General features: G+C 36.6%; 1 protein-coding gene across 1 annotated transcript in view; it reads right to left on the bottom strand.

Annotated features, from left to right (window-relative positions):
• Positions 1-12,232, bottom strand: part of ANO5 (anoctamin 5) — a 63,759-nt gene that overhangs the window by 9,390 nt on the left and 42,137 nt on the right. Inside the window, exons 11-17 of the mRNA XM_085300986.1 lie at positions 11,704-11,838; positions 10,267-10,372; positions 10,119-10,179; positions 8,349-8,500; positions 4,459-4,533; positions 3,567-3,789; positions 1,002-1,171 (exon numbers count right to left, since the gene is read on the bottom strand). Of these exons, the coding sequence (XP_085157112.1) occupies positions 1,002-1,171; positions 3,567-3,789; positions 4,459-4,533; positions 8,349-8,500; positions 10,119-10,179; positions 10,267-10,372; positions 11,704-11,838 (922 nt within the window). The remainder of the gene's footprint in view (positions 1-1,001; positions 1,172-3,566; positions 3,790-4,458; positions 4,534-8,348; positions 8,501-10,118; positions 10,180-10,266; positions 10,373-11,703; positions 11,839-12,232) is intronic.

The following is a 12,232-nucleotide window of genomic DNA, read 5'->3' on the forward strand; positions in this document are numbered from 1 at the left end:
GACAGAAGAAAAGTTCATGAACTCCAGCYAAGATTTTCTCCTAAGGAGGGCTGTTACCTAAGGGCTCAGTAAGCTCAGTACTTTCAATACACATTAAAGCAGAGAGACCATTTAAAAGTGTAACTCTGATGCTTAAGAGCAACTCAGGTGCTTTACGCTGACCACTGTGCAGATACACAAGATGGGGCAGTACCACACGCAGCAGCAGCAACTCCACTGCCCCAGCAACTCCACTGCCCCAGCAAGGTGAATACACCTAGATCAACACTGATACAGCAAGCATCTGCTTTGTTTATTGGTTTTCCCACACCGGAGGTATTTAAATACCTGCCAGTATCTGGTCTCTGCTGTTTGCTGATAACACTAACTTTAACATTTCTAGTCTTTATTTGTTATTTTTTTTAATAATTTAGTGGCCAGACCAGTACTAGGAGATACTCAATTACTTATTGCACTACATTACTTCATTCTGTTTTGCATCAAGTTTTTTCTTCGCTATCGACTTCCAAGCAATATTTAGCATTAAATATTACATTTAACCTCTGTACATGTAGCATGTGAGAGGTGAGAAAAAAGCAAAAGCTTACAGAGGTGCCTCTTAGCAAATGGTTTCTAAAGATGTGCTTCAAAAAGCTAATGAAGATACCTGGAAGTCAGTGGCCATCTCCATTTATACTAGCTTTCTTCAACCTTCAAAAAGAGTCACTTTTCAAACATATGGCTAGAACCACTGGTATTTCAGGAGTGAGGCCAACAAAGACTTAGAAGTTTTTCTTCACCTTTTTGACAAGTATCACAAGTTTTCACTACCAATATTTCCACAAACAGCAACAGCAGGAAGAGCCCTTGGAAACCCCTTCATCAGCCTCTGGATGGCCAAAAAAGGTCCAGCTCATTCCAAACCAAGCATACAGCTGGCAATTTATGGCCCCAGGAGGTGGAAGGGGATGAATAATTTAACTAGTTTATTATTCATTCCATCTTCATCAGTAAAGTCCTACCTCTTCATTTCGCCAGCGATTAAACATGTACGTGTATGCACCTGGATAACCAACAAACTTCCCTTTGAAGAAGGCCACATAGAAGCAGGATGAATAGTAGTTGACAAACTGGAACAGAAACATTTTCATAGTGAGCCTGTTCTCATATTCCAGATGAGTTCTGGGAATCTCTGTGAAACCAGAATATAATAATTTTATTCTTTTTACGCCCTCAAAAAGACACAGATTCATAAATACTCATCACCCCCTGAGCCCTAACATCCCAAAGGAAAAGAGCTCAGCAAATGGTATTCYTGTTCACAGACATCCTCCTCTTTATTTACAATGCAATGTTCTGAGTAGGCAGGCAAGTGGAACTCATTCTTGAAAATTTATCAGCTTCTATTTCCCCTCCTTCATACTGCCTGCTATCACTTGCCTCACTCAAAAAAAAATCTCTCATCTTTCAGTTCCTAAAAATAGCTTATCTCAAAACTCAACCAGCACTGTCCCCTAGAATAGGGAGATTTAGTTTTGGCAATGCACAAAATACATAAAAATTTTGCTATAATACTGTTTCAGTGTGCTGGATATGTGCAACTTCTATTGAAGTCAGCAGGAACTGGAAGGGCCCAGTGCCTCCAAAAGACAAGGCTCACAGTAGGGGAGCATGAGGGAAGTACACAGGAACTTTGGTGATACTGAACATCATTAAGCCTTCGCTTAAGATTTTGCTGCCTTCTCATAATCACATTCTCTATTTTGCTTACTTTTTCTAGTAGTAGGAAGCCCTAAGTATATCACTTGTAGAATGTCATGTTAAATAATAGCAAAAAGCCAATTCAAGTCGGAAGAGATGGCAAAAAAATAAACCACAAGAATTCCAGTTCCTCTGATGTGGTAAGAATCTAACAGACCTTAGGCTAAAGGTATTTTATACTGGAGTAAATTCACGCTTCTGAATTTGGCCTAAGTTTGCACTAGTGAAGGTATATTAGGAACCTGATATTAGAGTGTACTATACAGGAGGCAGTACTCAGAAAGGTGAGGTATAGTCTTCCTACATGCAARGGTTCGCTGAAATACCTTCTATTCTCAGTGAGCCATTCAGATGATTCCATCAAATAGCATGTCCACRATACCAGAGGTGGGCTGTATCTGTATGTCTGAAAGTAAAATCTGGTCTAACCTTTTTAAAGAATTCAAGAGTGAATGAAGTTAGGACAGACACTCCTGACAAATATGGTCAGTATTTTTTACTCCCATATTCGACTATCTCTAAACATCAGCTGAGTGCGGCCTCCTGTGGCTGCCACAGGAGGGCAGCAATCCCATAAAAGTAAAGTTTTCCATCTGTAACTGATAAACAGAGTAGTGTTGACATTTACACCCTGCATTTAAAAGCAACAAAGTAACAGGGCTGAGCCTTCCCGCTCTTATTTTTGCCCTTCAACAAGAAATATAAAAGCCATAAAATATTATTTTCTCTTTTATTTATTTATTTTTCTAGTGGCAATTTTACCTACTGTTCTATCTTTCGTTGGTCAAATTTGGTCTASCAAGATAATCAACAACGATCTCAGAATTAACAGATGGTTCAGGATCAATCAAAATAAAGTCAATGCRACATCCTATTATGTTTCTGCATACACCTTCTACTGAGTTAATTTCACTTGTAAGAACTCAAAAAAGATCATCCAACTGCTTTTGACAGCTGTACAAACGTGTAATATTTTTCAGCTCTCCCCTTCTCCTAAACTGAATATTCTACAAACTTAATTTCTCTCTATATAGCATCTGCAGTGACTTCTACGTATAAACCATAAAGGGCAAAATACACAGAAATGGTTGTAGGGAAGGATATTTCAAGCATTCAAGCTCTCATCCTAAGACTCATGTATGAAATTGGTCTTAAACAAACAGATCTTTCTGGTTCTGCCCTGTCTGCCATCAGCTCTGGAAGTAGTCTGCTGAAGACAATGCTACTGATGGCTGTAGCCACAAAGTATCTTGGGCCTGACTGCTTCTCTATCTGCTCAGGCTCTGCCTTCAAATCTKGTAACTCTGGATCTGTAAATCCATAGCTAAGGAAGGTAGTACTGAGACAACACACTATCCTATCCCCTAATCTACTACCTTTTCCTCTGAAGTAAGACACATGATTATTTAGCCTTGCTTTTTCTTGCAAGATGGCTGTCAAAAAGCTGTTATCTGTTTCCAAGAATATTACTTAATAAACATTCAGGAGTTCTAATTGAAACACTGCTAAATCAAGACAGCTTCATCTCACTTTGATGAATCTCATGTAACACAAAATGATTTTTAATTAATGTTCAGAAATACAATTGTCTCTCTGTGAGACTAATTTTAATATATACAAGCATTATAGTAAGAGAAATTAGCTTGTAATAACTACTCAAATGCAGGGAACACATTCCATATAGCCATGGATGCAAACAAGTAGTTGCTGCAAACATCATAATGCTCCCAGAGTGCCCAAGGTGAGGACAGCCACGTCAAGCACCTCTAGACAGATTCTATCTGTAATGTCTCCTGAAGAGTATTGTCTTCAAGTGCACTACTTACCCATATCAGTAATCCAGATAGCTATTCTCTCATATAAGAAATTAAGTATCATGATGATGACAAAATTCAGGCAGGAAGCTGTGACTGAAGTTGCCAGTTGAGGTGTCAGTAATCCACTGATGGGTTTTAAAGTCTGAGTATTTTCCATGAGGCTGGCAAAAGCAGCATACACTGCAAGACGATACACGATCACAGCTATCATGCTAGCTATAATCAGCGATACCTAAGGAAAGGGCAAAGATTTAAAATATACTTACAGCTCAGTATAGCTAATATGGGCAACTTTGGAAATAAGATGTAAAGAATCATGCTTTACACTTTTAAAATTTCATTCTTTAAGCACATGAGTTCAGCAGCACTGAAATGCAAAGTACACAGGTAACATCTTGTTTTATTAGATACATTAAACTCACCAAAATTATTTTGTTAACACAGGAAAAGCAAGACAATATAATACCAATATTCAAAAAAAAAGAAATAGTGCAGAAGAATACAGACTCACAGAAATAAAGATAGAAAGGACACATTAAATTATATTGCCTGCTTCCTGGTAAATTCATTGTATAGCTACTTCTCTTAAATTGCTGTTACATTTCGTTGTAGGGATTTTATTTTTTTTTATTTTTTTATTTTTTTGCCTTTCCATTTTTTCAAGATGATCTGGTAGCAGCATAGTTATCCATATGCTAGAAAGGCTCACCCCATTTCTAGTTAATGACAGATTTCCAGTCTTACCTTTCATCTGGATTCAAGTGCACTTTGCATGACAGCAGAAAACGTATAGGACAATAGTAGAAGGGAAGGTTAAATGCACTAGTATATGTTAATGTGATGATTAGTGATAATCAGCAATTCTAATATATGTTAAAGTGATGATTCCAAAAATGCTCACCCAGAACAACACTGTAGTTCCTGAGATGCAGAATCGTACAGCCTGGCTAGTTAGAGGCAAATAAGGCTCCATCTCCTGAAACAGTCAAGCAAGCATAGCACAGTTCACAAATCCATAATCTTAATATCAAGCAGCACAGAGAGCTCTCAACAGCTGTGTGAAAGTGACCACATCTGAGGAAAACCATTCATATCCCCTCTCTAAAAGGGCAATTACAATATGATTTTGAATGTGNAAAAAAAAAAAAAAAAAAAAAAAAAAAACAGGACAGAAGTGGCCATAAACAATGCTAAAAGTAAACACAATACCTGGAAAGAATAATTAAACTTTAGCAAAAAATCAATCACTGTCTGAAGGACAAAGACCCACTTCTTAATCACATGAACAGGACAGAAATATTTATTGTAATGCTAGGTCAGCTGCTGTACAGCTCTAGGTTATTAGACTGAATCTTAAGAGATTCTGCATGTGAAGGTTTTTTTTTTTTTTTAAATCATCCTTTACTTGAATGTACCATGTTGTTCCACACAGCCAGAAAGCATTTTCCTCCACTCCTTCAATTTATCTTTTTATTGAAGAAATGGTTAYATTCATTAGTTGCCAGTATCTGCTGCAGCATCAGGCAGCTAGGTCTTACCCAAAAGACTATTCCTATATAGCACAAGAACAGTTTTCCACGTTCGTGTACAGTTCTCTCTTTAGCAAGCAGTTCTAATTCCTAAAATATCAGATTACATGCATTAAGAAGAGATTACTTAAGAACTAAGAAGAAAATTTAATACAGAAAAATCTGAAGCTGATAAAACTTTGGGACAAAGTACCATACTGTGCTTATGGGACTCTTGGACAAAGGAGCCCTGATTACTAACGGTCAGCACAATTTTAAAGTAAGCTACAACTGACTATTTTGAAATTGTAGATACTTATTTTGAAAGCAGAAAATATTTATGCTGTAACATGTTTTTGAAGCAAGTTTAGTTTCTATTATACAGAAGTCCAGACTGTGCTGCACATACTGGTGTAACATGGCACAATTACTATGAATACAATGGACGCATTGAGCAGCACATTTCCGAGACAATCAAGTAGTATCAATCATTTGACACAAGCGTTCCTTTTTGATGGCAATATTCTGTAGCCAGACCAGTAATTAGTACATTCATATAAATTAAGAACAAACGTTTCAGACATTCTAGGTTATTTTAGCACGTAGTTTTCTACTTAAAAAACAAAATGTAGGCAATAACATTGTGCAGCGACATAGCCTAATTTTGAATAGAATGCTTTGTTATTTACATAAATTAAGACACTATCAAAATCAGCAAAAATGAAATATAGCTATCATCTAGTTAAATACTTGAGCACTGCAAGTACCATGTCAATACTTTAATCAACAGTAAATGAGTTATCAGTTAAATCTCAAGATCGGTGATTTCAGCATACCTAGAACTTAGAATCATGGCTGAGTAATGAGAAGTGTTTTAACTGAAGCAGTTTCCTGGAACCAGTAAACTCTGACTTGTATCCATAACATCTTTTCAGACTACAGAATTAATCTATTTTAAAACATTCTCCTTTCCCATGTTCAGTATTAGACAATGTGTAATGAAAGGAAATCAGTGTGGCTAACCTGTGTAGTTTGCTATAACAGGGCATTGATAAGGATCATTGCAAAACCCTATAGCACATAGCTTCTGGAAATCCACTAAGGTAGTAAATGTGATGTGTCATAAAACAAAGGATTATCCAATAATTGAATTTCTATGGTAACTGTCAATGCATAAATAGTGAGCAACACTAAACAGATATGGATTGCCTCTTTTACTTTATAAATCAGTACCTCAGTCTGGGATGAGAAGAATATATTAAGATTCCATTTTACCTAAGGGATCTGTGTGCACTTACAGAGGTAATAATCTCCTCCTCCAGAGCACTAACATAAATGGACTAGCCAATGCCATCTTCGGCTGTAATCTGCTGTGGCTGATTCACCTCAGCAGGCTGCAGGTTTTGGTCCATGCTGTATGCCTACGCATCAGTCCACTACTTCCTTGTCCTCACCTGATTGTGCTCTGCCGCAGTATGTTACTCCAGAGGACACAAGGGTCATGAATTGCCTGTGTGATTTTTCCCCTGTTCTCTCTCTTTCAACTGCAGCAGAACCACAATGGTACAGTTGATTTTGGTTACTGTGCAGCTATGTAAGAAAATGGAGGTTTTGAGCCTAGTCAAACAAGACCCACACTAGCAAATATCACACAACAGGCAGGTATCTGATTTCAATTACTTGAACTAGCTAGTCCAAAATTATGATTTGCCTTAAACTGTTTTCCTGAGCCTGCAGAAAGTAGTATCTCTGCAGAGCTACACTCAAAATCATACGGCATGATCTTCAAAGATCTCCATGTGACTGGAGCATGCAAATTAGTTATAAGAACAACATTAATGCTGCATGTGCTGAAAGGGAACAAGAGAAACACTCATGAGAAATGAGATTAGTGTGTGTGTGTGTGTGTGTGTGTGTGTGTATATATATATATATATATATATATACACACACACACACACACACACACCCACCCACCCTCCCCCTAATCACGGAGACAGTCCTGAAAGGCTACTGTGTGTATAATAATGGTGTTTCCCATGCTCTGTCCAAGTTTTTATTTGTTTTCTGAAGAAATGTGTTACCTTACTATACTCATGACTGGTACAAACAGATTATTTGTATACAATGCAGTTCTAGGAGGAAGGAGGATGTTTTAAATACTTCTGACTGAGGAAGTAGATGTACTAGAATGTAACCATCTGGTTCCTAAATTTGTCAAGTAACTCCTACCTAAATTAAGATTTAATGAAGATGATTAACTGCACTATTTAACTCTTAAGTAAGTTAATTGTATATCAGTTAGATTTCAGAGAGAAGACTTCTTGAACCTTCCTCTTACAAGTGCTCCCCAAAATACGTTTTGATATCATAAGTGAAACCACAGCTTATGTCACACCTAAGCATCTAGATAAAGACAACTGTTGCTTTCCATGTTGTGTAGGGACGAGTAAGATTGCTCTACTGAGAGCACAAAAATTTCAGAGACTGCTATGCTGAAATGTGAATGACACTGTAAAGATGGTGTTAACAAAGTGAAAAGTATAAAATGTGCCTTAGTATTCCTCATTTAATGTAACAATTTCCTGTAGAAATTAAAATCATTTAATTAMAATTATGAGCAAACCCCAGAGGAAAAGAACACACACTCATTTATTCTGGGTCAAGAAGCCTACCTAAGAGACACCTGCATGGAGAACCATGGTTTAAGAGATAGGGCATGCCTGTCATGCAACAGACTGAAGTGCTGATTGCCAGTTACAATTAACTTCAGACTGGAAAGCAGTACAGCCACACCACTGTGGCACTGTGCCAGGATAAATAGACCCCTGAAAGGCAGGGCTATTAGCTGCAGTACCAGTCAATGCTAACAAACCAACACTGCTTTCAGCAGTTGAAGAGTTTATATCTGATACTAGTCAATCACAGAGTGCAAACCTCAGCTCTCACCAACTGGATGCCTTCAGTGAGAAAACAGCAAGTGTTACAAATTCTGCTTTGTTACCCAATGCATTCTATTGTGTTCAGTGAGCCTGCAACAGGGTGTGGTTGGCACCATGTTCTACATATTTAAGCCAAGATCTTTGCGATCATAAACACAGTTGTGTGGAGATACAGTATCAGAGCAGGGCAGGTCCTCAGCTATACGTGCTGCACTGCTTATCCAYGTCACACAAATCTCTACCTAGCAATCAGATGCTCATACTTTATCAAACCCTTCCCCTAAAGTCTTTCAGCACAAAATTGAATTTGCATGCATGTCAATTCAGAATGTTTTAATTACCTGAGTTACGGGGTTCTTCTTCTTTTGGGTACATTTGGCTTCATACTCAGGCCTCAGCTGGAGTTGCTGCTGTTCTTCCTCAAAATCAACTAAGTCCCACTCATATTTCAATCTAGCTTGTCGTCGCTTCCAAAACTCCAAGAAAAGAGTAACTGCAATTTGAAAATGTTAAGAAACAGTTAAAAAGGGGAAAACAAACTTTTAGGAGATGCGAACAAGCTTATTACCTACATTAAATAACTTGTCTCTGTACCGGCTCCTGTTCTGCAGTCCATTATTTGCTCTCAGTGTGACCTACTTTTATTGACTACCTATTAAATTTCACAGATAACAAAAATAACATGGATTAAATGTATTTATGATCTGAAGTCCAGAAGTGCATGAAAAGGAAGATGTCAGGACAGGATATGGATTATTTCCATAGTTATGACAACCATGTTCAGTTACACTTTAACTATTTTTCAAGCATAAATATCAATACAGATTACCAAAAGAAAAGAGATAATTCAGTTAATTCCTTGCGTATAGATGTGTAACACATGAACTGTATTACAGATAAGCAGAACCGTTTCAAAGTACTAAGTTCAAATACTTCTGTTACTTTTTTGATAATTATTTGATATTGTGGTCATTTTAAAGACAGTGAATATCTGATACTTTTCAAGTGACTGAGACTGAGGCTGGCTTAAGAACTGTTTTTAAATACAAGGGAGATTTTTTTAATATATAAAACAAACAACTATGAAAGTGGTAATACCATACAATGTTAAAAAAGGTCTTTTATCAACTATTTTAAAATGCAAGCCTTTGGTAATCTGATCGTTCTTATTTGAACTCAAAAGGCTATGGTTTATACAAACACTGGAAATTTTATCTTGTGCAGTTCTACAATCTTTTGCTGGCACTTCCTGAGTGACGAATCTATGTCACTAAAAGGTGAGTGCTTAAAACCACAAAAGGTTTAGAAAACAGGCACACAACATCTTAAAGATTTTTTGAGAGTATGCTGTGAAAAAACTAGTGACTCTGATAACAAATAGAAAAACAAATCTGTGTGTGTTATCTCTTCAATTTGGATACAGATTGTTGTTCAATTGYGTTATTTGATACAGTGTTTCCCCTAAACAGTAGGCAAGGTATTTGAGGAAGTAAGAAATACTAACGATGTTATCCTGAATCCATAAAGACATATAGAATTCAAGAAAAGAACATGTATTCAAGACAAGTTTGAACAAGTATCTGTTGATGTGAACCCACCCTGATGGCAAGTCTCAGGACATCTACCCATTTCTTCATCATCAAAGCATACATGTAATTGAAGTTGATTCTTGTCCTAGAAGTGCTACTGGTAATGTGGTAGTGCTCCAGTGAAAGGACACAAAAGCCCTCTATTCCCTCATGTGGGCACTGATAACTTGCAAAACTCAGTAGGAAGAACTCATATAAGGACTACCTGTGGTTGGACCATTCTAGTTAGGCTACTAAGGAGAGAAACAAATGGTAGTAGTTGGAGTACACAATGCTCAATGACATCCTAGATAGCCTACATACTGTGTTTTTTGTTTCGGTGGTGTTTTTTTAAATATCTAATCACTCGATAACCTTAAATTATTTTTGTTCTTTCATCAGATACAAGAAGTATCTATCTGAGACAAATCATTAAAACATAAAGCCATTTTCTTCCCCTTCTTCCCACCCCAGTGTCCCTCAGCTGTCTGTCCAAGATCTCCTTATTACTTCAAAAAACTTATTATTATTAAATGTACTCACCCCATATGCCCATGAAAATGGCAAAAAAAAGAGTTGCCACATTATCAAACAAATGGGAATACTGAAACAGAACACACAGGAAGAGTTCAGTAACAATACAGTTTTCAGCATAAGCAAAATGACAACGGCTGGAAAATCAGATACAAACCTCTGAAGATGCACAGGTGGTATTTAGTTTCCAGTAGTCACACTCTTGATCACAAAGAGGGCACATGATGATCTCTCCTCCAATTGCAGGGTCACAGATTTCTTTGCTAAAGAAGAAAATGGTTTACAGTATCTGTTTCATATTTATATTAGGAAAAAATGTCAGTTTCATTTGTTCAAAGCTCAACATTTGCAGTTCACATAGTTGTCACATCCACTGACCTGTAGTGAGTCAGATCAGGACAAGAAAAAGCAGCAGCTACAAGGAGGAAAACTAGCAACTCACTTCACATATGCGTTGTGGTTTTTTTTTAGTAATGGATCGGAGGTCCATAAGAAGCTGAACTGCACATACACAGCTTTCAGGTGAGACATAAATTGTGTTATTTTTTGTTAGACTAGTAAAGTGGTCATCACATCTTTTCTAAAGCCAAAAGTATTAATTCAACATTGCTATCTACAGCAAAATATGCTACTTCGATCTGACACGCTTTTTCATCTACTTGTTGAAGAATTCCTATTTTAAAACATACAGAATTTAATTCCTACAGTTGGTAAAGTTTACAATTCTATATATGTTTCCTTTATATCCAGAGAAATCTGAACACGCACAGCAGTATATCCAGGTGAATTCAGAATATGGTAACTATAATGCAAGTCTCAAAATAACATAATTCAACAGAATGGGCCAGATGTATATCTATACAGAATATAAATGCTAAGTCAAATGCTAGTTTCTGAATTTTAATTTGTTGTATTATCTTTTACAATTAAAAATGAAGAAAGTTCCTGCAAGCCTTTTCATTAAGAATCGAGAGCAGTGAAATAGTGCCAACCCTCCTCCCCAACGAATCCCTGATTATTGTAAATCCTGCAATTCTTTGAAGAAACAAATACAAAATTATTCACAAAAGAAACTTTAGCAAACTCTGGCATGACATAAGGGACTCATGTTTAAGAGAAAATACTGCTGATCTACATTGTCCTCATGTTTTTGATAGTTAATAAAAAAGATAACTCTCATCCCCATTAACTCCGCAAAAGGTCAACAGGCTAGTCTGTGAAACAAATTAAAATTTAAAAGATTAAGGAAACAATAGTTGAAACAAACTATTTTGAGAGATGTCAGTTGTATTCTTAAGATCTTATATACTGCAGGTACTCCAATATAAAAAACTATTGCCAAATAGCAGTAAAATACCACCTCTCGCCTACAGGTTGAGTCTTACTAATTTATAGTCATCAGTTCTACATTAGCTGTCCATCACCATTTTAGTCAATAAATACAGCTGGAGAACAAATTGGTCTGCCCCAAGATTAAAAACATGTTAAGTTATCCATTTTTCCACAAAAATAGAAGTTTTGCATTGCTTGATTTGCTAGGTAAGTCTTAGTTTTTATCATCACAAGTGCAGGAGATTGTCAATTTTACACTCACCTGCTCATATTTTCATCCATYGTAAACAAGCCATAAAGAAAACAGATTAAGCCAACAACTGCTGCAAGGAACAGCATCTCAGTGTAAAATCCTAACCAGGCAAAATAGATTCCAATCTTCTCGCCATAGTACTTCCTGAATACAAAAAATGCAATTTAATAGGAATATAAAGCAATGTTTAAAGTTATAATAGAGAAAAACGGCCACAGCAAAATTGAAATACTGCACAAAATTCTCACATAACAGAACAGCAAATCCACTAATGTACACTGGTAAAAACAAAATTTGAATCCAGCCACAGGCAAGAGTTACATGAGCTGAATGAACAAAATACATTGGCTCTTTTGACTCTTTCTTTCTGGCTGCAGCTCCAGCTTTCAATCACTCTTTCTCCTGCCTATAGGATAATATACATAGAGATTTACAAATTTGATTTTCAAAGTAGTTATATAAACTGGGTACAATAGTTCTGATCACATAGTTGGAATGAATGGGCTATTTATCACAGAAACACAATTGGTTGTTTTAA

This window comes from Rhea americana, unplaced genomic scaffold, assembly GCF_003343005.1.
Source record: "Rhea americana isolate MKP2758 unplaced genomic scaffold, rheAme1 scaffold_17, whole genome shotgun sequence".
Taxonomy (NCBI): Eukaryota; Metazoa; Chordata; class Aves; order Rheiformes; family Rheidae; genus Rhea; species Rhea americana.